We start from the raw sequence: 27584 nt of genomic DNA on the forward strand, positions 1-27584 counted from the left end.
AGTCTGCATTTCCACTCCCTGAGCCAGAAAACACACACACACAACTATCTAATTACAGCTACCTCAAGTAAAAAAAATCGATCTGTCTGTCCGTCCGTCCGTACCTCCCTCTCTCCCTCCCTATATATATATATATATATATATATATATATATATATATATATATATATATATATATATATATATATATATATATATATATATATATCATACAGCTACTTTATTATCATAATAATACGTAAAACCAGCTCTCCATGCAGGGCTATGCCATTGATGAGGAAATGTCAACACCGTATATTTTTACATTCCTGTCCAGTCAAATAGTACAGACAATGTACAGGATTGCTTTATTGAAACACAATCTAAAAGTTTTATTTAAATATTAGTCCTAACTCCATACGCAAATTCCTATCATTGTGTCAACCATGAAAGGGGCATGTAAACATTTTAAATTGTTTATATAAAAAGACAGATCTCTGGAGTGCTTGTTTATCCATCAAGTGTGACATTACACAACTACAGTAAATTAAATATGAGTTTTGTATATGTGGACGTGTTTGCTATGTGCACCAACATGGATCTACATAAACACCGACAAGTGTTATGAAGTATGGGGTATCCTTCCACAAGATAAACTGATTCAATTGTCTAAACGGGCACTCTTTTTTCATACTCTAAGCTCCACCTCCGCAAGTTGAAGTTGCTTGCCTTGTCTTAACCCTTTAGCTGGGCCCTGGCCATCATGGTAAACAGCAGATGTACTAGGCATTGCCCCAGCAGAAGAGGGGTTGGGGTGAGTAGCACCCAAAGTTCTGGAAGGCTTGAAAATTGTTCAAGTGTGTTGTATTTCTTGATCCTTGTCACAGACATGTTATTAAGACAACCAGGGACTATTTAAAATTGATTGAAAAATAGTTTAAATGTCTTTCCATTTTATAGTAAGTCTGTATATGCCTTTATTTTCATGGATTAAATCATTCCCCCTGTGTGCATGTGTATCTTATACTGTAGCTATTGTGTGGTTAAGTATCGTTAACAGTTCATAAATTTGTAAACTGTTGTATAAACTTGTTTCCAACAACAATTTCTTCTGTCTTCATTTCAAAGCATGTGTCTTGGTTGCACATCTTGCAGTCATTTGTGTGTGTTTTTTGTCCAATCAGATTTCATCTTCCATGTGTTGCTGTATCAGCGTTCAACTTCCCAACACCTTCAGACTCAAAATTGCAGGCTACGTACAATTGAAACAACACAATATATATTTTTTTAAGAGTCTGAACCAATCATATTGCAAGTTGAATACAAAGAAAACAAACCAGCTCGAAGGCCTCAGCATTTTTTTGTCCTCTGATTTTTAATGTATTTGTTATTAGAGCTATTCTAGTGGTATTTCATTACAACATATGAAGCCGGGAGAGGACAAGGAACTGTATAGGACTGAAAATTAATTTTCAAGGCAGACTAAATTTGCGACTTTATGAAGTGGCAAATTTGCTACTTTATAAAGTGGCAGATTTAAGAGAAATAAACTCAGAAACTTACGACAAATACGCGTATAGCAATAGTCTAATGTGAGGATTCGTTGGTGGTTAATGGGACACTGACTTTGTCCGAATGTGCACCCTACTCCTTATATAGTGCCCTACTTAAGGGTCACGCCATTTTGTAGTGGCGTCCGAATGTCCAGGAAACGAAAATGTAATGCACTCTAAAAAGTAGTGAACATTGATGTTCACTCAACCGGGTTCATATAGACCACAATGCATTGCGAGTATGAAAAAAAAACATGGCGCGAGCAACAGCGCAAGCGCGAGAATCAAAGCGATGCATTAAATATATACTACGGAAATAATTAATTTTTTTTAGTTGAAAATATGTACAACAAAGGAAATAAAGTACCGTTTTAAAACATTTTCATTCACAATAAATAGTCAAAGATTTAAGCACCGGTGCGTCGTAACAGTTACGGTTGGTCACGTGATATGCGACGAGGAGAAAGTAGTGAGCTGGCTGTCCGAATCCCCAAACAGAATGAGGGCACTACATATTAGGCCACTATGTAGTAAGGTGTTAGGGGACAAGGGAGGACATTCTGACACAGCCACTGTTTATAAAATGAAAAGGTAGGATGGAGATGGATTCATTAATTAATTTGAACTTTACCCGTCATACACGGCAGCTAGAGCGACACAACTTCCTAATCCCCTATCAGCTGACTAACACTAACCAATCAGAAGTTAGCATACTTTAGGTAAATGCTAGTGAATGACGGAGAGCAGCAGATTCGACACATCAACTTAGCTACTTGTAAAAAAAAATAAAAAAATGTATGAATGTGTAAATAATAATTATGGATTATTGCTCTTTTTTATTTTTTTTATTATTTTTTTATTTTTTATTTTTTTTGTATGTGGGTGAGGATGTGTAAGTGCGTGTGTGCGTGCGTGAGTGTGTGTTTACCAAAAACCTATTAAAAAAATCCCATACCGTTCACCTAAACCGAACACCGCCGCCAGGAGACCCGAGGAAGGACCAAAGAAAAGAAAGGAAAGTGAAATCCAGCACCGACCAGACACCACCCACCGGGCCACCAACCAGAGTTCTTCATCAACCCCAGAAACATCTAAATTCCAACGAATCAAGGAGACCTCAAGAGACCAAAGGAGAGACTGAGGAAAGGAAGGAAGGACAGACGAAGCAGAGTGAGATCCACAGACACCAGCCTCCACCGATTCAATGACCTGAGGAAGAAGCAGATTGTGTCTGAGTTTCGATAGATGCTGGTGTGGTGGATCTGGCATGCATGAAAATCTCCACCAAAGAGGGGAGCCGTCGACCCCTGCCAGGACAGAGCAAGCGCAACACCTCAGGGCCCCCCAGGCCGCGGCAGCGCCAAAGGACGACCCCCGCTAGGGCCACCGGCCGGAGAGAAAACCCAGGAGCAGGAGCGCCCCCCAACCCCAACACGGCCTGCGCCCCCAACCCAACGCAGCAGGACGGGGCACTGCAGGCCCGCCAGGCACCCCGCCGGTCCACAACCCCCGCCCCCCACAGAATTCACAGAAATAAACCCAAAGAGAAATAAAATGATGGCTGATCTGCAGGGAACCTCTTGTCAAGACATGGATCCACTAATTCAGTCAGGCTGTCTGTGCCCCAGTCTCAGGCTAATAGAACACAGACTAATCTGCACTAATCTGATATGCAGTCAAATGCGGATATATTGCATACTGCCACCTCCTAGTGACAATCAAATTTGCAGGGAAATGCTGTAACCCACTTACTCAACACCAACTCCAATTTCCATCAAGGAATCTCTCCATGGCCCCCAGTACCTATCAGAGGGGTTAAGCAACCTAAGGTCTTCCAACTCTGGTCCCCTCTACCCCCTGCTCTTGTCTGTGGACTTTCTGGGGCCAGAGCTTTCAGGATGGCAGCCACCCACCCTCAAGAACATGGGTCAGCAATCTTTACTGTCAAAAGAGCCATTTAGGCCAAATAAATCACTAAAAATCTGTCTGGAGCCGCAAAACATTTGAACATTGTGATGATCGGAACATTGTTAGTGTAAATTTTATGTTTTGAGGATCCAAGAGCTAATTTGAGCTGCCCCACAACACTAAAATATGCAGCATCCAAGAGATAAATGTTCTTCTATCCTTCGTCTTCCATTTTTTGATTTTTTGGGGGTAATTTTTCAGACTTTGTTTTTTATACATTTTTTATTTGTCTGATGCATCAAATTTCTGACAATTTTGGCAATTTTATGCACATATTTTAATTGTAATAATTTTCTGCCTCCTTGGCCTATTAATTTTTTATTTTATTTATTTTGTTTTGCCTTTTTTTTTTTTTTTTTTGAATTCCAAAGACATTCTATGGCAAATTTCTGCCGTTCTTTTTTTGTTTTGGGACGTTTTATGGTTACTAATTAAACTTTTTTTTCCTGCCTTTTAAAAATGTTATTCTCTGCTGTTTTTAGCAATTTCATGGGCATTTTATGGTAATTTTCTGCTTTTCCTCTTCCTTTTTGAACATTTTATGGTCACTTTTTGGACATTTTAGGTATTTTTTAAAAACTTTTTCTCCACCTTTTGTCTCTTTTTCTGACAACTTAAACATTTTGACTCATCCATTTTTGGAATGTTTAATTATTCTTTTTTTATTTAATTCATTAATTTAAATAATATTTGATCTAGAAAATAAAAAGAAATATAAAAAATCCTACTATTTTTTTTATTTTTAGATATCCACAGGGAACAAAGCTCACCTCTTTCAAAAAGCTGTTGATGTTTCGTATCCTTATTTTGTTGTGTCTGTCCACTCTGTAAGCGGTCTTAGGTTCCATCAACAGTATTATATAAACAGGGGTACACATAAGTAGTGCGTAGGTGCACATACATACTGAAAATAGTCATGTACGCACCAGATTCATTGGCTTCAGTGCACATTTGTCAGTCAGTCCGTCAGTCAGTCACAGACATCCATGCTTACAGTTGGAAAGACACGGGCGGCGTGGTTAACATTCTTTGCCCGGTAGACAATACATGTTTGAAAAAGTAAATAAAATAAATAAATAAAGACTTCAGCCACCAGGCCCACTTTTTGTCCTTTTTCAAAGAAGCCCAGTTAACCACCGACAGCCAGGGCAGTTTATGCTTTGTCAGCGGGTACATTTTGAACATTGCCCGCCGACATGGAAAATGCAAAAAAACACAAGCTCACATCGTGGAAACATGTTTGTTACTTGAGCCAGCGAGCAAAGGAATTTACTCTTTAGTTGTTGGAATGTCAGTGCATGACACCACAGTGAACTGCGAACAATACTTTTCATTTACAGTGCATTTTGTATTTTGTACTATTTTATATGATTATTTTTTGGGTGCTTTTTATTTTGTGAAGTTTGTGTGAAAAATATTTTATTATTTTATTCATCTTATCAATAAATATCAAAAGGAGAAGAAAACACTGTGTTGATGATTTCATTTAAGTTACTTAGTGGCAATTAATGATTTATTTAAAGGCAAAGTGATAAAGCAACACAAGTTACCTCCAAATGAATTGTTGTACCCCCCGCCAACACCACCCACACTGTGAGCCATTAATTGTCTTGTTTCCACAACAAAAGAATGTTAGCTAAAATTTATCCAGTCACTGGACAGACCTGTGGGTGGAATGGTTAGTTTTGTCAACAGACTTGTTTAGGGGCATAGTGGTGTTAACTTGGTTTTTGCTTGACGTGTCTACGAGGTCCGCACGTCTCCATGTGACCACGCCCCTGCGTGTGGCGTAGCCTACACATTGCCCACACACCAATGAGAATAACACACACATGAGTAGAAAACACGGGGCACCCACCTCTGCAACAGGCTGAGCCCATGGTGGCCAGTGGAAGATCCAGGAGTAAAATTGTCCCATCTCAACATGCAACATTGACACATCAGTGAAAACAAAGCAAAGATGTCCAAGCACAAGAATACACAGACTGAACGAACAGCTTCTCTAAAATTCAAACATTTGCCTGATATGAAGAGAGAGGGAGGTTTCATTTTGGTTGTGTTTGAAGGTAATCCTGCACTATGTTCCATTTACAGTAGAAGTTGGTCAGGTCAGTGCTGTCTGATTCTGCCCACTAGTGAATGGTGTCCATGAGAGCGACATTTGCAGGATTATGTTTTTAGATTAGATTAAATTTGTGTCTCTCTTTTCATTCATTTCCCACTCAAACTCATCTTTTTCTCTTTCTTTAATATATTTATTTGCTTTTTCATATTTTCTCATTTTCTCCGAGGCCCTTGTAATCCCCAAGCTCACTCTGTGCTCTACAACCTCGCAAACTGGGCTGAACCACAATCCAAATAAAGATTTGTGTATTTCACTAGTAATGTTGGATAAAACTACTGCACAATGTTAAATAAACCTGGAGGCTAGACAAATCAATGCTGGTATATAAATATAGAATATATAGAATATATACAGTCAAGTCCAACGCCAACTTTGTTGTGGTAATTACATTTATCACAGCTGTAATGTCGGTATAATATAAAAAATTTCAATTTTATTGAGTGTGACGTAGTCGGTTTCTGAAGCAAATTGGCTGCTGTGAGGCAATGTGCGATGAAAGTATGCTACATTCTAGGAAAGTGGGAAGTCGGACTTCAAAGACTGGCTTCAATCTGACATTACTCGTCAATGATGAACCCTATGGAGAGACAGACCGCGAATGACAAAACGTAATTTGAAACAGATATTTATCTTCATTTGTTGTTACTTTAATTTGACATAGGTTCACGTAACACAACGTGATTTGGAATGACTGCGTTAACTTGAACAACAAACAATTGATCAGAATCGGCCATCTTTGTTGTTTACAATTTCCTCAAACGCTTTGAGGTAAAAACTGGGACAATCTGAGTGAGACAAATCCGACTTCCCACCTATCTATTTAATTTATTTATTATTTATTTTTTACCTTACGCATTTGCAATACCTTGACTTTACTTAGGTAAGTATATAGTTGTAGCAAAAAAATAAAAAATAATAATAAAAATGCTAAAATACAAAAAATTGGAACAATGTCTTTCTGTGTTTTTGGCCAGGCATTTCTCCTTGTTTATTTTAGGTTTCAGCTAAACGTTTTTATTTTGGTGCATCCCTAACATATATTTGTGAGTGTGAAATGTTGGTAATGTTACACATTAACCATGCAAATCCAAATGGCCAACTCTGATACAGTACAGCATGTACTGCATTATAGAGCCTCATTGGGTTCAAAAGGTAAAATAAGGATAGACGCAGCTTGAGCTGAAGTTTGTTCGCTTTTGGCATTGCACTTGTTTAAACACTCAGGATCTGATTTACTTAAATCCCATAGAATGGGTGTTAAATTGTGTGTTAACTGTAACACAGGGATGCTCAATTGGCAGCCCATGGGCCACATACTCTTGGCGTGGGGTATTTATTTATTTATACAAACCCCCAAATTCTTCCCAAAACGCTGATAAACTTTCAATATATGTAGACGCCCCCCTCAGTACATTCGTGGGCCCCCACCCCGTCAGCTCCGCCCTTTGCACACCACTGCGACTGCCACATCCAAAATCGTCACTTTTCAGGAGAAAAAAGTTTGTTCAACTGTTAACATTGCGTCATTAAAGAGAGCAAGCACTTTTCAACAATTTGGATAAATCTTCTTTTCCTTCTTTTTCCAGTTTGGATCAATAATTCGTAAAAATGGCACCCACACTGACTGACTAAAATTATAGTTTTGAAAAAACATGAAAATTGCCAAATTGTAACGTATTAAGTTTCGGCCTAAGTAAGGTTGAAGTAAGGGAATTGGAAGTTCTGCATACATATTACGGAGTTAGAGAAAAAAAAGTCTCCAAATCAGCCATGAACTCTTTGACTGCCAAGCATTTTCAGAAAAGAGGATATGTGGGTGCCAGCTGATTTAAGCATTTTTTACCAGATGAAAGATTGAACTCTCATCTTTCATCAGAAAAAAAAAGTTAGTTTCTACCTTATTCCGTGTTTCAGTAATCAACAATAGAAAATAGGTTAGTTTCATCCAAATGCTCTGTTTTGGACCAAAATACAGAGAAATCAAGCTTTTTGTGAAACGATATTATTTCATGCACTCTAGTGAATTTGACACCTTTTTTTTTTTCCATGAATGATGCCACAAACACCTAAACAGTGCTTTACTTCTGTAAAACACCACCAACAATGAAAAAGTGTTTTTTGATAGCAAAATACGTTTATTTACAACAGTGTAACAATTTGACAAAACAATTTGGCAAACTATTTACAAATGTGTACAACTGTGGTACTATTTACAATTGTGTGGATGTTTCAACTACACAGTTTTTCTTTTTGTGAGGTATATTGTATAAAACTCCCCTGCGTGCAAGGGGACGCAGCAGGATTTGCACCACAGATTAGTTTCACTGCGATTGCCCCTTCGCGTGCACTTTCTTGCCGGCCTTTTTTTCCGGGGAGTAGCAGATATATACTGCAGTGTGTGTTTGGCCATGTTGTCATCAAGTCTACTCTCAGGATCATGATACGGTGACCTGGTGTTACGTCTGGCTTCCTCATGTACTTCAGTTCCTATACCGGGTGGTAAGAGATGTTCTGATCCATCTTATCCACTCCATTCATGGTGGCATCGTAGTCCAGAACCAGTGTCTTCTCCGTGATCAGACTGTACCCACTCCTCCGATGAATATGCATTGGACTCGGGGTACTCTTCATCGTCCGATTGAACGTCCGCCTGTGCAGAAGTGCTCGTTTTCCGCCGTTAGCATCGCTAGCCGGTGAGCTTTACGACGCGATCGAAGCCGCCGCGTCAACGCTTCCAACTTCGGTGTCAACGCTTCCAACTTCGGCGTCAACCTCAGAGTCACCATCATCATCATCAATGTGCTCTTTAGCATTGGTCGATGCTTTTCGTCTTTGAAAAAAATGCTCAAGCATGAGCTGCTTGCAACCGGTCGCCATTTTCGCTTCCTCAGCCATTCTCCCCTCAACACTCTAGCTCCGCCTCACGTCTTCTACTGACGCCTACCCGATCTTGTCCAAAGAGAGTCATCGCTGCCATCTAGTGCCCAAAAATAGTCATTATATTAACTCGACCTGCTTGATACTTTCAGCACAGCTTGTCAAGGCTTTCCTCCACCCGTTTCCCCCCAAAAATAAAAAAAACATAGTGAATGTCTTTTAACGTCTTTGGCGGCACTCATTTGGATTTTACTAAACGTTATTAAACGTTTTTGGCGGTCAAAGAGTTAAGAAGCTTCAAAATTGCAACGCTTAATAGACGATCTGTCGCAATAATTTTTGTTTCTGGCATTTCAAAAAAAAATTAAGAATGTTCCATGTTACCAGAATCGGTCAGTCTCTTGTGGCCGTTTTACGAAGAAGGAACTAGAAATTTGAAATAAGAAGAATAGAAAATTGCCATTAATTTCATGCAGTTTCAAGGAAAAAAATGCTATATTGGGATAGATAGGTATTATTTAAAATTATCTGTCATTGTTTCCTTTTGGGAAATTTTATGTATCAAAACTACTAGTGGTACTGGTACTTTGTATTGATATCCGCTACTAATCAAAAGCTGAGTCTGGCATTGGTCTAAAAAAAACCTCTCTTGTTTTATTCATTAACTTTAATAATTAAGATCAACTTGTGCATGTTTGTGTTGTGTTGTTGTTACATGTATCACCCAAAGATGCATTTTCAATACAGTATTACTATGCTCCATAAAAAACGTATTTCTAAGTTTTTTAAAAATGTTTTTTATGCTAGAGCATACAGAAGGCTTTGATGCAGCCTCTGAACTGAAGAGAAAGGTTGAAACAATTATAGTTATTACAAAAACGGCCAGCAGGTGGCAGCTGAGTACAAGAGATCAAGGCCAGGCTTGGGCCATGATGCAAAAAGCAGTTTTTTTCCACAGTTCTAAACAGATTTGTGAATAATAAGAAACTTAGCTATATTCTATTGCTAATTGCTGCAAAACGTAAACAGATTAAATTATTTTTTTCTTGTTGAAAGAAGAGACTCTAATCTTTCTTTTGGTAGGTTCAAATTTTTTATAGCAATAAAACTGAATATTCTGTGAGACTTGAAATATCAGTCAAAATCCACTAAAACAGCCAGGAGCGAAGGGGGTTGCTTCAGTGAAAATGGCTGGGAGTGAATGAAGGACTCCACACTCAAGAATCACACTATTCCTAAACAATTCTATCAAATTTTAAAGTGTTTTAAATACCTTATCAACTCTCACACGAACACAGAAAAAAACTCTGACATCTTAATCCCAAATCCTACACACCACGCACGAAACTGAGCATCATGTTGTATAACAACACCCCCCCCCCCACACACACACATACGCACGCACCCCCCCCCCCCTCCCCCCCACACACACACAAAGGATGGAACAGTAAAACCTGAGGAAAGCAACCAATGGAAATCCCACATAACGGCCACTCCTAGCCATCAAGGCATCTAAAGCATTGGTCTTTTCTCTCAGCCTAATCGGACAGAGATTGAGCTGGTGTAAACATAAACTTTTATCCTCTTGCTACTCCTAATCCCATAGTGGAGATTATACTGGGAGGTCGTTTAAAAAGATCGTGGCATGGAGGATTTGTAATGTATCCCTGCAGCGATTCGGAAATATGCACTGGTGTCTGAGAAAGAAAAGATGAGGGATGGAAGGAGAATGGAACCAGGCCCGCACTATATCGTCTTATTACTCACCTATATCAGTCTCTTTGTGGTTCTTGATAAATTCAGCAAGATCGAAGTTCCCAGCAATAATCGCAACCTGAAGAGAGAAATCAAGAAACTCGAATTAAGAATGCTCTGAATTTTTTTTTCAGCTAAACGATATTGGGAAAGCTGTATTAGTTTTCACAAGCAGGTGTGTATTATTCATGTGTCAACGGATTTAAGTAGAAACAGAAAAAAAAAGAGAGAGCAATGATGATGACATGTTGAATCGGTAAGATTACCAAATGAACAATACTAAACTATCTAAAAAGAAAAAAGAAAAAAATATTTAAGCAGAAATGAGGGAGCTGTATATATTTGATCTAATCTCTTTCAGGATGCCGATCACTCAAGTTGAATGCAATAAAATGAAATTATTCTTCCCCCGCCTTTAATGAACTAGTCACGGATTCCTCTGACCTCTAATCTTGTGGTTTTAACCATCTGTACCGAGGAATCTAATAATCTGTCTCACACACACCCACACACACACACACACACCCACACACACACACACACACACACACACACACACACACACACACACACACACACACACACACACACACACACACACACACACACACACACACATGGACTCAAGGGAAACCCGGCAGCATTATATAAGCATGCCTGCTCTGAATTCTGCAGAATAAATAAATACGAGGAAGAAGAGAGCAATGGAGAGCAAGTGTGTTGTAAAGCTGCGGTACTCTGCCCCCTTCCTACACAGTTGACCTTCTTCTAAACACTGAATTTCTCAGACCCAACACTTGGGGGTCTCTTTTGATTACGCTGCACATAGGTACGGAACTTTTTTTCCCCTGATTAGTTCTTTAATGTAATGTATGGCTCTAATTATAAATACAAAGGCTTACATTAAACTTAAATAGCAGTTCATTGAGTAAGTATCTCAAGTCCCTATCTAGAAAATGAAACACCTCCCTTGGAGGTGACAGGAAAGGGTCATGTCATGTCTTTCAATGTGAATGGTGACCACATTGCAAGCTAACAATATGTATCTTCCATTTTCACATTGTGTGGGCATGTGTGACAAATCTTTGACAGACTACTCTGGAGAGAACACATGATCACCGTGCACAGGCAGAGGATGGGATGCAGTGCCAGTAACCTATTGGGACCAAATGACAACCGTGTTAGCTGAACTTGTCATCTTAAATTTGACGTTGTAGATGACTTCAGGTTTGTGATGTGTGAAGCAACAGTCAAGTGTTGTGACACTTTCAACACAGACAATAGCTCACTGGATTGGTCAATGCCTAATAATGAGTCCTGGATGACCGCACTTCTCACCCTATCTCTGACAGAGACTAGGGCTGTCTTTAGCAAATATTTTTTGGTCTCAACAACCAATCACAGCGCAGCTTCAGAAAACAGGTGAGCTGTGATTGGTCATTGCCTGATCAATGTGTAACATTGTGTTTAAAACTTGGGGTACGCCTATAAAACTGCTTTGGGAGAGACCAATTGATTGGCAAGTGTGCTGAAATGACCCAGACAAACAGAAAAAATTGTGATTTTTTTTTTCTACTTGAGACCGGCTCTAAGTTCTTAGATCAGTCAGATGTTCCAAAATTGTATTGATAAAAAACTAATATGTAGTTATATAAAATGTAGTTGTATAACAAAATACTTTTTTTCAGCTATGTGATAAGACATGTCTGTAGATGTGTTTAGTTATGTGCCTGCTGCATGTGTTCAATGCATATACAGTAGATTGAAAGAGTGACACACTAATTGTAGTGTAATTTGGTGACTTGGTTTTAAGGTGAGCAGTGGCTCATTTTAATTTTGTATAAGGCAAGGCAGCACCCCAAAACCAGCTGCTTTCAACAGGGCCTCATTAGAAAGGGTGATAAGGGCACTGTAATTAAAATAAATAAATAAATAAATCCATATTACTTAAAACGATTGATTTATGAGCAAAATGGCACAATACATCTTTAAAGCTTTAAATTCTTTCTAGTGCCATTTTAAATGATGATGCAAGAAAAAAACAACTAAAAAAAATCACACACAAAAGCAACTGGAAAGACAAGTGCAATGTATTCTTCATTATCATCGCACCACCCACTATCACCATTGCTACTGCCAACACCATTTCACTGCCCTCACATTGATTCTTTTCCTGTCCCCCTCTGGTTGCCATGGAGACATATGGTTGTGTATAACAGAAATAAATACAGTGTTGGGGGAGGGAAGGAGAAGCAAGATTATAGTTGGGCACTTGCAGCTGACGTGAACACCGAAAATGAGTCTGCTAAAACTGGGAGGGTGGGAGCAGTTCGGCTCACCAATCAAGAGTACTAATGAGGAGTAAGAAATTATGTTATTAGTCAATTATGGCAAATAACATGCGGGAGGGTTCTCATAAATTCTAACTATGACATGGAGAATCACTATTGCAAGGTTCCAATCGTCATGTGTATCCACAATCAAGTCATGGCTGCTCAATGTTGGATTAAAAACAATTTGGTGTGTTTTTGGTTTGGAAGCTGGCTGGGCCTGAGGTAGTGTGAATGCAGACTGCCGGGTTGGGACCTCAAAGTGGCCAAGCATGTGTCCATCTCTTTAGCTACTACAATACTATGTATCCTTCTTCAAATGATGATCAGCCACACCTGCCTAGGTTTGTTGTCTGAGAGGTGGTTCTCAATTCACCACTTGTAGTCAGTTTCTTTTTTGCCGATCATCCGTAGTCAAGTCCTATCTAGCAGCACTAGTTCTCAGAGCTGAAGGCAAAGGGGAGCAACTTGATACAGAACTTGATCCATGCTTTTTGGTGTCCAAACACCCGGCCGGATTCATCCATGCAGAATAGTGTGCTCAAAGACACTTCACTCAAGCTATGAGAAACAGTCCAGTAACTATAGGAGGATGTCAGTGGTCCACTTGATGATCACTTCTGGCCAGAGGTGGTGTTTTCATTCTCAGTGGTGTAACAAATATTGCCCGTCACCCTTAACTTTTTTTTATTTTGCCTTTTTAAACACTTCCCCCTGGGGAATGTGTGTGCAAGCCTCAACCTTGTGTTTTCTCAAACCAACCAGAGACGGTTCCAGTAGAAAAACTCTTCGAAATTCCTTCCTGCAGGGACTAGATTTCATTTTTACAACCCACAGGAAACACATACCTCAGCGCCTACCGAGATCTAAAAGCCTGTTTAGCAAGCAGACTAGCGATAAAACTGCTTTTCAGTCCCCAGACCACTTTTATGGTCTGGTCTATCTACAGGAATCAGCCGTATGTTTTTGGAAACAACGCCCCTTGGAAGTTATACGATACAACAGTGCCCTCCAGCGGTCACTATCGGTATTATCTTCAAGAATCCTGCCGCTCCTAATTAATCTGAAGTCTACATAATTCGGGACATAAACGGTTTCTATGTACTTGACTGACATCAAGTGACTTCTGTTGTTTATCTTTGTACACAACCTCTATGTCTATTTCAAATGAATGACGTGCGTAACTTCTGCAGCCATCTAAGTTTAGCTAATTAGTAAGCTTAGCGGATTCAAAAACTTTATCATCGTGGTAATGTTTGAAATGTGGTGGATTAGTAATTATCTTATTAAAGCAAAGAACTCCATAAATAATTTAAGTAGCAACTTTAGATTATGAATACTTGATAATAGGATTTTTATCCCCTCCGTGAGTCATCACCTTATCGTGGTGGAGGGGTTTGCGCGTCCCAATGAGCCTAAGAGCTATGTTGTATGGGGCATCATGCCCCTGGTAGGGTCACCCATGGCAAACAGGTCCTAGGTGAGGGACCAGACAAAGCATGGCTCAAAAGACCCCAATGATGAATGCAAACTTTGGATCTTGGTTTCCCTTGCCCGGACGCGGGTCACCGGGCCCCCCCTCTGCAGCCAGGCCTGGAGGTGGGGCTCGAAGGCGAGCGTCTGGTGAACGGGCCTATACCCATGGGGCCCGGCCGGGCACAGCCTGAAAAGGTAACGTGGGTCCCCCTTCCCATGGGCTCACCACCGGTGGGAGGGGCCAAAGGGGTCGGGTGCGCAGTGAGTTGGGGGGCAGCCAAAGGCGGGGGCCTTGGCAGTCCAACCCCCGGCTACTGAAGCTAGCAGGGAAGAAGCCCGAGCTGGTGTGCGAGACTAAGAAGTTCCGACTACATATAGTCGGACTCGCCTCCACACACAGCTTGGGTTCTGGTACCAATCCTCTCGAGAGGGGCTAGACTCTCTTCCACTTTGGAGTTGCCCACGGTGAGAGGCGCAGAGCAGGTGTGGGCATACTCATTGCCCCTGGCTAGGCGCCTGTACGTTGGGGTTTACCCCAGTGAATGGGTGGGGGGACGGGTCCTGACTGTTGTTTGTGCTTATGCACCGAACAGCAGCTCAGAGTACCCACCCTTTCTGGAGTCCTTGGAGGGTGTGCTGGAGAGCGCTCCCCCTGGGGACTCCCTCGTTCTGCTGGGGGACTTCAACGCTCACGTGGGTAATGACAGTGAGACCTGGAGGGGCGTGATTGGGAGGAACGGCCCCCCCGATCAGAACCTGAGCGGTGTTTTGTTATTGGACTTCTGTGCTCGCCACGGACTGACCATAACGAACACCATGTTCAAACACAAGGGTTTGCACTAGGCACCAGGACACTCTAGGCCGCAGTTCGATGATCGACTTTGTAGTCGTGTCATCGGATTTGCGGCCGTATGTGTTGGGCACTCGGGTTAAGAGAGGGGAGGAGCTGTCAACTGATCACCACCTGGTGGTGTATTGGCTCCGATGGCGGGGTAAGATGCTGGTCCGACCGGGCAGACCCAAACGTATTGTGAGGGTCTGCTGGGAATGTCTGGCAGAATCCACTGTCAGAAAGAGTTTCAACACCTACCTCCGGCAGAACTTCTCCCTTATCCCTAGGCAAGTGAGGGACATTGAGTCAGAGTGGACCATGTTCCGCGCTTCCATTGTTGAGGTGGCCGATCGGAGCTGTGGCCGTAAGGTGGTTGGTGCCTGTCGTGGCGGCAATCCTCGGACCCGCTGGTGTAAGGGATGCCGTCAAGCTGAAGAAGGAGTCCTATTGGGGCTTGTTTGCCTGTGGGACTCCGGAGGCTGCTGACAGGTACCGGCTGACCAAGCGGAATGCGGCTTCGGCGGTCGCTGAGGCAAAAACTCGGACATTGGAGGAGTTCGGTGAGGCCATGGAAAACGACTTCCGGATGGCTTCGAAGAAATTCTGGTCCACCATCCTACGTCTCAGGAGAGGAAAGCAGTGAGCCATTAACACTGTGTATAGTGGAGATGGGGTGCTGCTGACCTCGACTTGGGACGTCGTGAATCGGTGGGGAGAATACTTCGAAGACCTCATCAATTCCACCGACACGCCTTCCTTTGAGGAAGCAGGGGACTCTGAGGTGGGCTCCCCTATCTCTGGGGTCGAAGTCACTGAGGTGTTTGGAAAGCTCCCCGGTGGCAGGGCCCTGGGGGTGGATGAGATCCGCCCCGGAGTTCCTAAGGGCTCTGGATGTTGTGGGGCTTTCGTGGTTGACACGCCTGTACAACATCGCATAGACATCGGGGACAGTGCCTCTGGATTGGCAGACCAGGGTGGTGGTGCCCCTTTTTAAGAAGGGGGACCGGAGGATGTGTTCCAACTATAGAGGGATCCCACTCCTCAGCCTCCCAGGTAAGGTCTATTTAGGGGTGCTGGAGAGGAGGGTCCGTCGGGAAGTCGAATCTCGGATTCAGGAGGAGCAGTGTGGTTGGCAGAGTCCTCGAGGGTGCATGGGAGTTCGCCCAACCATTCCACATGCGCTTTGTGGACTTGGAGAAGGCGTTTGACCGTGTCTCTCGGGGAGTCCTTTGGGGGGTGCTTCGGGAGTACGGGGTACCAAGCCCCCTGATACGGGCTAGTCGGTCCCTGTACGACCGATGACAGAGTTTGGTCCGCATTTCCGGCAGTAAGTCGAATTCATTTCCAGTGAGGGTTGGACTCCGCCAAGGTTGCCCTTTGTCACCGATTCTGTTCATAACTTTTATGGACAGAATTTCTAGGCGCATCCGAAGCGTTCGGTTTGGTGGCCTCAACATTGCATCTCTGCTTTTTGAAGATGATGTGGTGATGTTGGCTTCTTCAAGCCGTGCTCTCCAACTCTCACTGGAGCGGTTCGCGGCTGAGTGTGAAGCGGTTGGGATGAAAATCCAAGTGGAGGAGTTCAAGTATCTTGGGGTCTTGTTCACGGGTGAGGGTAGGTTGGAGCGGGAGATCGACAGGCGGATCGGTGCAGCGTCTGCAGTGATGCGGGCTCTGTATCGATCCGTTGTGGTAAAGAAGGAGCTGAGCCGAAAGGCAAAGCTCTTGATTTACCGGTCGATCTACGTTCATACCCTCATCTATGGTCACGAGCTGTGGGTCGTGACCGAAAGAAGAAGAAGATCCCGGATACAAGCGGCCGAAATGAGTTTCCACCGCAGTTTTCCTCCGCAGGGTAACTAGGCTTTCCCTTAGAGATAGGGTGAGAAGCTCGGTCATCCGAGAGGGACTCAGAGTTGAGCCGCTACTCCTCCGCGTTGAGAGGAACCAGTTGAGGTGGCTCGGGCATCTTGTTCGGATGCCTCCCGGACGCCTCCCTGGAGAGTGCATGTCCCACTGGCAGGAGGCCCCGGGGACGATCCAGGACACGCTGGAGAGACTATGTCTCTCGGCTGGCCTGGGAACACCTTGGGATGGGGAGAGGGAAGTCTGGGCTTCCCTGCTAAAGCTGCTGCCCCCGCGACCCAACCCCGGATAAGCGGTAGATAATGGATGGATGGATGGATGGATGGAGGTTTTTTATCGTTTCTTTTGCGCCTACAAACAAGCAAAGTCAACGTGGTGCCCCCAGAGGTTGCTGAGGAAATTACAACTCCCCTCAGTACCGTCTAAATTTCTCATAAGCCATTACGGCAGAGGAGGGAGAACAGCTAGCTTCCTTTGACTTTGAAGGCCTCTGCAGGACGTTTACGCTGTTGATGCCCGAATGTTGCCCACAGTTAAAAATGAAAGATTACATTGTGGAATACGCCTTGCAGTCTGTTTGGCCTGCTAGCTGCACAGCCTTGTTGGGGACCTGCAAATTCTGCAATGTTTCTGTTATGATAGACACAGAAGTCCTGAATTTAGCAATTTTCCTCTATGACCAGATGTGTCTGTCTCTCTTGTGGGTTATTATGGAAGAAAGAAAAAGATGAGAAAAGTGAAAAGTTGGTAACAAGAAGATATAAATAACTTGGAGATTCTAATAAACAGAATGGTACATTAAATGAGGTCCATTATAGAATGAAAAGCTTGGAAGAGCATAGAGGGTAGATAGAAAAGAGGACATATCAAAGACAGCAAAGAAGAAGCATAGTGTTTTCCCACCTTAAATGCCCTTTATGAAAGAGAAATGGACATTTGACAGCTACATTTTGTTTATTTGTTTATTTGGTTTAGAATAAAGAACTGGGCTGTGATATACACACAAACACACACATTTAGACACTGCACTGAGTCTGACACATTATCAAACGATATAGTCTCACACCCACACAGTGATCTAATTAGTAGCACAAACATCAGCACAATGTAAACACGTGCCTCATTCAGCTGTGCCTGAGCTCCCGGGTTAATAATGTGGCTACTAATGATGCTGCGAGCAATAGTCAAATGTGCAGCGTGCCCACTCTCTTTAAGGATGGTTAGACCTGATGATTATACAAATAAAGAGCTACCATTAACGAGAAGCGTGTCCTTAACAGTATTCTGCCCATAGAAATATATAGTCATGTATTGTACTAATGCAATATTTTCAATCATAACACATTTCAAATGAGTGTGATTGTAGACAATACAAAAAGCATTATTGACATATAATATTTTGGAATCCTCCTCTAAAAATGTAATTACATAAAATGTTGCCAGCTACAAATATTTGGACAGAGTAGAGCACTGTTTGATTCCTTTAGGTGCGTTCGTAAATGTACTCCAAGCGTGTTCTGCTACATTCCAACCATTTGGAAAGTCAAGAGCATTGCTAGCATGTGCCGTTTGGTTAAGCCTGGTTCACAAGGCAAGATTTTAAAATTGTCGGATGACTTATACACTGTGAGACGCCACACGTGAAGAGAAAAAATCACAGGAGTAACAGTTTTGAACGTACCGTAAGTGGTGTGCAGCCACATGGCACAATCAACACAGCACACATGAACCGAGTTAATTTATGAATGTGACAGGAAGTCTCGCAAAATCTCTCGAGATTAAACGTGACTTCTGAGTCAACAAACATGCAGGACCAGTTGCGAAACTTCCTGGTTTGCTTTCAGCCGCAAAAGCGGCATAAAAAGAAAAGGCTTTTTTTAAAGGAGTGTAAATGGGCTCTGGGTGGCGAGGCATCGTTTGCCCTCGGTGCTGGTGGCGCGGGTTTGCTTCCCTGGAGACCACGTTTGTTCGTGTAGTATGTGTGTGTGGATAAAAAAAAAGAGTGTAATAGTGCAAGCACTGACTTTCTGCTGCGTCATGACTGTTTTGATTTTGGATTCCCCATTGTCTTCCTTGCCTGCTCACTTTCTGATTGGCTGTGTGGTGGTTTGTCCTAGGGGCACTCCGCACACGGAGCAAAGTCAGGCCAAAACAATACCAACATGTGGAAGATCACCGATTTCAAGTCGGAGGTGTCACGTTTCGGTTCTATGGGGTTGGGTTTTTGTTTGTTATGGGTGTTCTTGTTGTTTTTATCTGTGGTTGGTGTTTTTGTCATGTGTTCCTGGTTTCTTCCCTTGTCTCGTTGTCTAACCACGTCCACTTGTGTGTGTCTTCCCTTCCCCAGGTGTGTCTCATTAGTGTTAGTGTATTTAGTCTGTTGTGTTTGTCCAGTCGGTGTGGGTGCATTGTCGACGTAATGTGTGGAAGTTTGTGTGTCTCATCTTTGTCAAAGCTAAGTCTTTGTCACAGCCAAGTCTTTGTCACAGCCAAGTCTCCGTCACAGCCAAGTTTCTGTTACAGCCAAGTCTTTGTCACAGCCAAGTCTCCGTCACAGCCAAATCTCCGTCACAGCTAAGTCTCCATCACAGCCAAGTCTCTGTCACAGCCAAGTCTTCATCACAGTCAAGCTTTCGTCACAGTCAAGTCTTTGTCACAGCCAAGCCTTTGTCACAGCTAAACTTTTGTCACAGCATAGTCATCGTCACAGCCAAGTTTCCGTCACAGCCAAATGTCCGTCACAGCCAAGCCATCTTCATAGCCGCAGCCAAGTCATAGCCATTCTACAGCTAGTCAAGTCAAGTCAAGGCAAATCAGGTCCTGTCACGTCACGCTCGTTCCAGTCTAGTCACGTCCTGTCCAGTCACACTCGCTTCAGTCTAGTCACGTCCTGTCCAGTCTCGACGACCAGCCCAGTCACGTCCTGTCCAGTCACGACAACCTGTCCAGTCGAACTACGCTATGTCAGGCCCAGTCCAGTTACATCCTGTCCATGCCAATCCAGTCATGGTTGTTTGTTCACCTATTATATTGCACTTAATTCCTGTCTCACTCTCTTAATTGCCTGCATTTGGGTCCACTATCCCTCAACCACTCAGGTCCGTCATGACAGGAGGTCCTTCCAAGGGCCGATATCGGTATGAGCCGTGTGTGGTGTCAACACACACACGGCATGATTATCTGTTAAGATTATTGTTTGAATGTCGGCGCATCCTTACGATTGTCGGGATTGGAAATTCCGGGCTAAAATCGGGCCAATTCTCCTGCCGTGTGAACCAGACAATCTGAGGGTGCCCCTTGTATGCTTTTGCTTGTTATCATTACTATTTAGGCTATTATACAGAAGCTGTATGACCTTTCCCAGTTGGTAAATATGGTGTGGCCCAGTGGTGGGTCACACAAGCAACTTGCACTTACCTCAATGAATTATGGTCCTTTAGTGGCCCACATCTGGCATCCACAATGTGGGCCTCATATGGCCCATATCTAAGCCATAGCTGGCCCTACTGTGGCCTTACGCTGGGCCAGAAAACTGGTGCCGGATATCACCCTTAATTCAAACTTAACTAAGCCACTTCATTCATGTGCTATGTTTGACTCACATAAAAAAAGACTCAACAATTTCAGTATTATTAAAAGGTGTTCAACAGGATCAAACCCAAAACTTCAGGGATGGCAGACAACCACTGCTGTAAGTTCTCTGTCACTAGTTTCAATATTTGGATGTGGTGTAAGGTAGTTCGCCTCAGCTCTTCGGATTCTTATAATACTTTGTGGGTGTTTGTTCACCTGACAATGTCAAATGTAAAACAACGGTGAACAGCTTTTGCCATTTTTTTGGTAGCGATTCAAGGGTAAGTATTTTATTTTCCTGTTTTACATTTGACATTTTATGGCTTCATATACATTTTGGTCTAGTTTGTTTGACACATACATTGGTGTACAATCCTTGGTAAGGAAACAGTCAGGTGGACAAACACCTATAAACTAATATGAATCAAGGCACACTACCTTCCATCACACCCAAATGTTGAAACTAGTGACAGAAAATTAAACTGGGGTGGGATGGCTCAGTGGAAGAGTGGTTGTTTCCTTTCCGTGACGTTGTGTGTTCGATCTCCAAAGCCTCTAACATATGCTGTCCCTCTGATGTACTCATTCCTGATTCTATCCATCCTGGTCACTCCCAAAGAGAACCTCAGCATCTTCATCTCTGCCACATCCAGCCTGCTTGCACACGCTTCAGCACTTCTTTTCCACACTCTCCACTGCTCTGGACTGTTGAACCTAAATACTTAAACTCCTCTAACTTCTTAGTCTCTTCTCCCTGTAACCTCACTCTTCCACTTGGGTCCCTCCCATTCACACACAGATACTCCGTCTTGCTACGACTAACATTCATTCCCCTCCTTCCCAGGGCAAACCTCCACACCTCTAGCTTCTCCTCCACCTGTTCCCTGCTCTCACTACAGATCACAATCTGCAAACATCATAGTCCATGGAGATTCCTGTCTAACCTCATCTGTCATCCTGTCCATTACCATAGCAAACAAGAAACGGCTCATAGCTGATCCCTGATGTAGTACCACCTCCACTTTGAACTCCTCCGTCACACTTATAGCACACCTCACCACTGTCTTACAGTCCTCATACATGTCCTGCACCACTTGAACATACTGCTACTCCAGACTTCCTGATACCAAATCGCAGTTCCTCTCTGGGCACCCTGTCTTAAGCTTTCTCCAGATCTACAAAGGCACAATAGAGCTCCTTCTGACCTTCTCTGTACTTCTCTATTAACATCCTCAAAGCAAATACTGCATCTGTGGTACTCTTTTTTTTGGCATGAAACCCTACTGCTGCTCACAAATGTTCTACTCTTCGTTCTCTTTCTTCTCATTTTCCTCATTCATCAACTCTTCAAAGTACTCTTTCCATCTTCCCATCACACTACTGGCAACTGTTAACATACTTCCATCCCTATCCTTTATTACCCTAACCTGTTGCACATCTATCCGATCTCTGTCTCTTTTCCTTGCCAACCTGTATTGATCAGTCTCTCCCTCCTTACTATCCAACCGAGCATACAAGTCATCGTAAGCCCCTTGTTTGGCCTTTGCCACTTCTACTTTCACCCTACGCTGTATTTCCCTGTACTCCTGTCTACTTTCTCTAGTCCTCTCAGTGTCCCACTTCTTCTTAGCTAACCTCTTTCTCTGGATCCACTTCTCCTTATCTCTTTTCCCTCTAGATGACACACCAAGGACTGTCCTACCTGTCTCCCTGATCACATTTGCTGTAGTTGTCCAGTCATTTGGAAGCACCTCCTGACCATCCAGAGCCTGTCTCAACTCCTTCCTGAAAGTCATACACCACTTTTCCTTTTTCAGCATCCACCATTTCGTCCTCTGCTCTGCCTTTGCCGTCTTTGTCTTCCTCACCACCAGAGTCATCCTACACACTGCCATCCTATGCTGTCTGGCTACACTCTCACCTACCACTACTTTGCAGTCGCTGATCTCCTTCAGATAACACCGTCTACACAAGATGTAGTCTACCTATGTACTCCTACCTCCACTCTTGTAGGTCACCCTATGTTTCTGCTTCTTCTGGAAGAAAGACTGAAAATGTTCTTCAAATGAACCATCTTTTAATAATACAGAAATTGTTGTTGAGTCTTTTTTTTTTGTTTTGGTGCGTCAAATATGGCAGTATGGCACATGAATGAAGTGGCTTAGTTAAATCTGAATTACGGTTGATATCCAGCACCAGTTGTCTGGCCCAGCTATGGCTTAGATATGGGTCTTATGTGGCCCACATTGTGGATGCCAGATGTGGGCCACTAAAGGACCATAATTCATTGAGGTAAGTGCAAGTTGCTTGTGTGGCCCACCACTGGGCCACACCATATTTGCTGACTGAGTTGCTGCTCACTAAAACAATAAAACAATGTAAAATTTAAAACATCATGAGCTCACACAAGTGCTGTTAGTGTTAACCACATATGAGGTGTGTCAAAAAGGTTCTAACACTGGTGTTTAAGTGATGCGGATGGAGTTTAATGCATTCTTCCAGCCTTCCACATCTCGAAAACAGGTCCCCTTGTTGACCCCCTTAAGCTTGGGAAAGAGTAAAATAATCACCTGGAGCCATGTACAGCCAGGTGGTTGCTCCAGCATGGTGATGTATTTCTTGGCCAGGAACTGAATACTCAAGCATTTGAACAGGCACGTGTCATGGTGAAGCACCCATGAATTTTTCTGCCACAACTCCCGCTGTTGGATGAATATCTGGTCCACCTTTATCCTCTTCCACTTATCCGAGGTAGGGTCACGGTGGCCACTGATTTAATCATATTTATATTTATTTCAAAATGCTTTTTTTAGATGAACTGCCTTAGTTTGAGTCTTTCTGACTTGCCTGGGATGCCTCCTAGTCAAACTACGTAGTGGCTTTGTCTGCAATTGTCTTTGCACAAATCAAACTTCCACAGCAAATGCATACTTTCGCATCACATCTGAAATATTTAAGATGCCGATTATATATGCTTTTGAATTAATGGCAGCTAACTTAAACAGCTGTAGTAGTTCTGTAGAACCTTCTAGATAGCTACATCTAAGTGTCATTTTTTTCTTATGCTTTCTCTAATGACCACAGTAATGTTCAAAATCTCCTCCAATGCCAGCCACTTAGAACACAGGCACACATTTGTTGGAATCAGCTTTTGGCTTCATGTGTAGGTGGAGAGTGCAACCATGATAAAGATAATTAAGTGCAAGAGAGCGATATTTTCCTCTTGAAAACAAGTGAGTCCACAGCATGTCTAGTGGCTGCTTGTCATTGTGTTGAGGTCACTGTCCGTAGGAGAGCTTCTGTTTGTGCCTCTTGATGCCTTTGCTGATTTTATCCAGATTTTTCGCTGAGAACTAGTAGCTGTCATGTCAACCTGTTCTTTTTTTCTTCTGTAATCTAAAAATAATAAAAACAAGATGATGCCCTGCTCACCTGGAAATATATTCCAATGGCTGGGAAGCAGTTGCAGTTTCTTTTTATATGCTAATAGTTATTCTGATGCTAAATTACCGAAACATTGGATAGATAGATAGATGGATGGATGGATGGATGGATGGATAGATAGATAGATAGATAGATAGATAGATAGATAAATAGATAGATAGATAGATAGATAGATAGATAGATAGATAGATAGATAGATAGATAGATAGATAGATAGATAGATAGATAGATAGATAGATAGATAGATAGATAGATAGATAGATAGATAGATAGATAGATAGATAGATAGATGACTGCTGTGTCAAACCTATTGTGCACATAGTGTGAGACTAACGTACTTAATTTAACCAATCGGTTACATCTAAGACTATTTAGCGCAACTAATCAGAGGATGGAAAAATTTGCCATCACACTACATCTGCTATCAGGCCCGGTACAATGAATCTAAAATTAGATTGGTAAATAAAAAAAAATAAAAAAAATCATATTCCCCAAAAAGGGCGGCACGGTGGCTGACTGGTTAGCACGTCCGCCTCCCAGTGCAAAGGTTGTGAGATCAAGTCCGGGCTTCGGCCTTCCTGGGTGGAGTTTGCATGTTCTCCCCGTGCTTGCGTGGGTTTTCTCCGGGTACTCCGGTTTCCTCCCACATTACAAAAACATGCATGGCAGGTGAATTGGACACTCCAAATTGTCCATAGGTGTGATTGTGAGTATGGTTGTTCGTCTCTGTGTGCCCTGCGATTGGCTGGCAACCAGTTCAGGGTGTACCCCGCCTACTGCCCGAAGCCAGCTGGGATAGGCTCCAGCAACCCCCGCGACCCTTGTGAGGACAAGCGGTACAGAAAATGGATGGATGGATATTCCCCAAAAAGGAAAATTCATTGTGTCCGGTAGCAAAAAGGATATTCATACATCATACACAAAATCAGCCAAATAAAAAGATCCATAACATAAGATAAGTTACATTGTACTAATAGTACTAAAATGTGCATTAACAAGATTCGTTTGACAGCCTAATAGCAGCTGTTGTTGATATAATGTTGCACCTGCAGTTGACTGACTTAAAGTGGAACAAAAAGTACTGTGTGTGGCTTCACAATATATCCATGTTGCTAACCGCTTATTCCTCACAAGGGTTGCGGGGGTGATGTAGCCTATCCCAGCTGGCTTCGGGCAGTAGCCGGGGTACACCCTGAACTGGTCGCCAGCCAGTAGCAGGGCACACAATCATCCACACTCACAATCACACCTAGGGACAATTCAGAGTGCTCAATTAACCTGCCATGCATGTCTTTGGAATGTGGGAGGAGACCCGAGTACCCGGAGAAGACCCACACAGACACGGGGAGTACATGAAAACTCCACCCTCGATCTCACACATATATTAACTTTTAAGTAAAATTGTGTTGACGGTCCGCACTGTACTGAGTGAAGGTATAAAGGTATATTGTTTACATTTTCAAAGACATGAGCCGTTATCGCAAAAGTTAAGGTTCAAATGACGCATGTCAACCTTATCTCTCCCTTTATGTAGCACTTATGCAAATGAAGTGCTTCAAAAGGGTAGCTGTTGAGAATCGTGAAGGATGCTGTTTTACTAAGTAAAGAGGATTATTTTTTAACTCAGGCGTAGGTCAGCCATGCCACCTAAACTCTTAGTTTTTCCCTGAGATTGAGATGGGAGTGAGTCACCACAATTTATCCACTACAATTGTACACATGTACTGTATAATGTATAAGATAGAATGTAGCATACTTTAAGGAAATTGAGGGGAGGGGGGAGTGCACTATTGACTGCAAACAGCAATGGTGCTGTCAATTCAGTTGCAACTACTTTGGAGCCTGTAGAGGAAGAGCAGGATGTCAACTAAGGCCTATGCAGATCTCCGCTAAGACAGAACTACTCCAGGCATGATCATTCTGCTTAGTACAACACTGGCATGAAAACAGGAGTTCAGAACATTCTGAAATATATTCTTCCATTTTGCTAGCAACTTTACGCAATAATGAAATATGAATAAACTGAGTTTACCTGGGCTAGTTAAATTAGGACACAAACTCATCTAATCTCTACATTACTTGAACTGTGTATGTGTATTTACTGGCGGTCCCTAAACTTCTTATGTTGACAAGCTCATGGTTCTCAACAAGAACTAACAAGCTATTTTATGTGACATGAAAAGATCTCAGAGCATCGGTCCCGCGCATCCATCTGAGTAGGGGCATTGACAGCCACACCCTATTTGATGAAAAAGTTTCAATGAGCAGAAAAATGACGGCCAGGTAATACTCCAGATGCAAATCAACCAAGAAAATCTTCCATTCAGCCATTCCCCCTGCATGAAGGGGCATTCATTTCAGACTGAAAGGCATAAAGTCCATCAGATGGCAGATGTTCTACAACAAGTTTGAAAATCGTCCATCTGCATGCTCACACCACAAAACACTTTCATCAATTTTACTTTAATACTACTAAATATTAGGGATGTAACGATATCCAAACATCACGACATGATATTATCACAATAAGAAGGTCGCGATACGATAATTATCACAATATTGTGGGGAGGTTGGCGATACAAAAAAGAAAGGTCACAATATTGTAAAAAATCTTACAAAAAAAAAACACACACACAATATTGTGCCTTTGTACATTACAGCAATATTGCTGCTAATGCATGCACACATTAAGTTCCTATACATATTGACTCTTTTCACAAGTATATTATGTTCCCCTTCATCTGACCATTAACGTGGATTTTAAACATAGAAGGGCCTAAACATGCCTTGTGAAAATATATCTGCACTAAAAAGCTAGCCACCAGAGAGTGCTAGAACTGCACAAATGGCAATCAACCCAACTTTTTTAACAGATGTTCTGCTTTTAATATTGTGGCATGACGACGATGATATATTGTGGCAATTTTAATATAACAATATCACAATATTGCCATGATTGTTACATCCCTACTAAATATAGTATTTCATTATTTGTGAAACACCCGGTAAACAAAAATGTGAAGATGCTGCTCCACAGATATACGTACTTGCTAAAGTGTTTTGTATAATACTTTTTTTGTAGTAATAATTACAATTTTAGTCTTTACTACCCTTTTCTTGTAATAGTAGGTGTTTTTAAATGTCTTTCGTTCTTTCGTTTAGAGTGGACCCCTAATATGCACTTTGTTAAATATTAGCTTTATCTACATCTTGTGATTCTCAGGCAGGCTTCATTTTCATGGCATATCATTATGAAATAAAAAATGCAATTATTTAAGAATAAGTCAGCAAAAGTACACACATGTTTTGAATACAGGTCAGGAGCTAAAACTTGAGGCCTTCAAGATAATAAAATACAGTGGTCCCTCGCTACTTTGCGGCTCACTTATCACGGATTCACTATATCGCGCATTTGTATGTGGGTCCAAAATTCATTTATTACGAGGTTTATCTTGGGTTGTACCTTGCTATATCGCAGATCTCAGATATCAGATCTCAGATATCAGATTATTAACCTGCACTCATCCTCTTGCCCACCCCCACCCCTCTTCGGATTTACTGTATTCTTTATTTATGCTTTTATTTTTCTTATTATATTTACAAAGTTAACATGTGTTTAGAAGGTGGCTTACAGCTCAGTATATATATAGATAGATAGATAGATAGATAGATAGATAGATAGATAGATAGATAGATAGATAGATAGATAGATATAGATATAGATAGATAGATAGATAGATAGATAGATAGATAGATAGATAGATAGATAGATAGATAGATAGATAGATAGATAGATAGATAGATAG

General features: G+C 42.2%; 1 protein-coding gene across 2 annotated transcripts in view; it reads right to left on the reverse strand.

The window, feature by feature from the left end:
- Positions 1-27584, reverse strand: part of LOC147178085 (SH3 and multiple ankyrin repeat domains protein 2-like) — a 238302-nt gene that overhangs the window by 122832 nt on the left and 87886 nt on the right. For both annotated transcript variants that reach the window (XM_086070562.1, XM_086070563.1), the window contains one exon: positions 10270-10336. In XM_086070562.1, the coding sequence (XP_085926688.1) occupies positions 10270-10336 (67 nt within the window). The remainder of the gene's footprint in view (positions 1-10269; positions 10337-27584) is intronic.

The sequence above is a fragment of the Leptonotus elevatus genome, chromosome 3 (genome assembly GCF_054856555.1).
Source record: "Leptonotus elevatus isolate MCC_2025b chromosome 3, RoL_Lele_1.0, whole genome shotgun sequence".
Taxonomy (NCBI): Eukaryota; Metazoa; Chordata; class Actinopteri; order Syngnathiformes; family Syngnathidae; genus Leptonotus; species Leptonotus elevatus.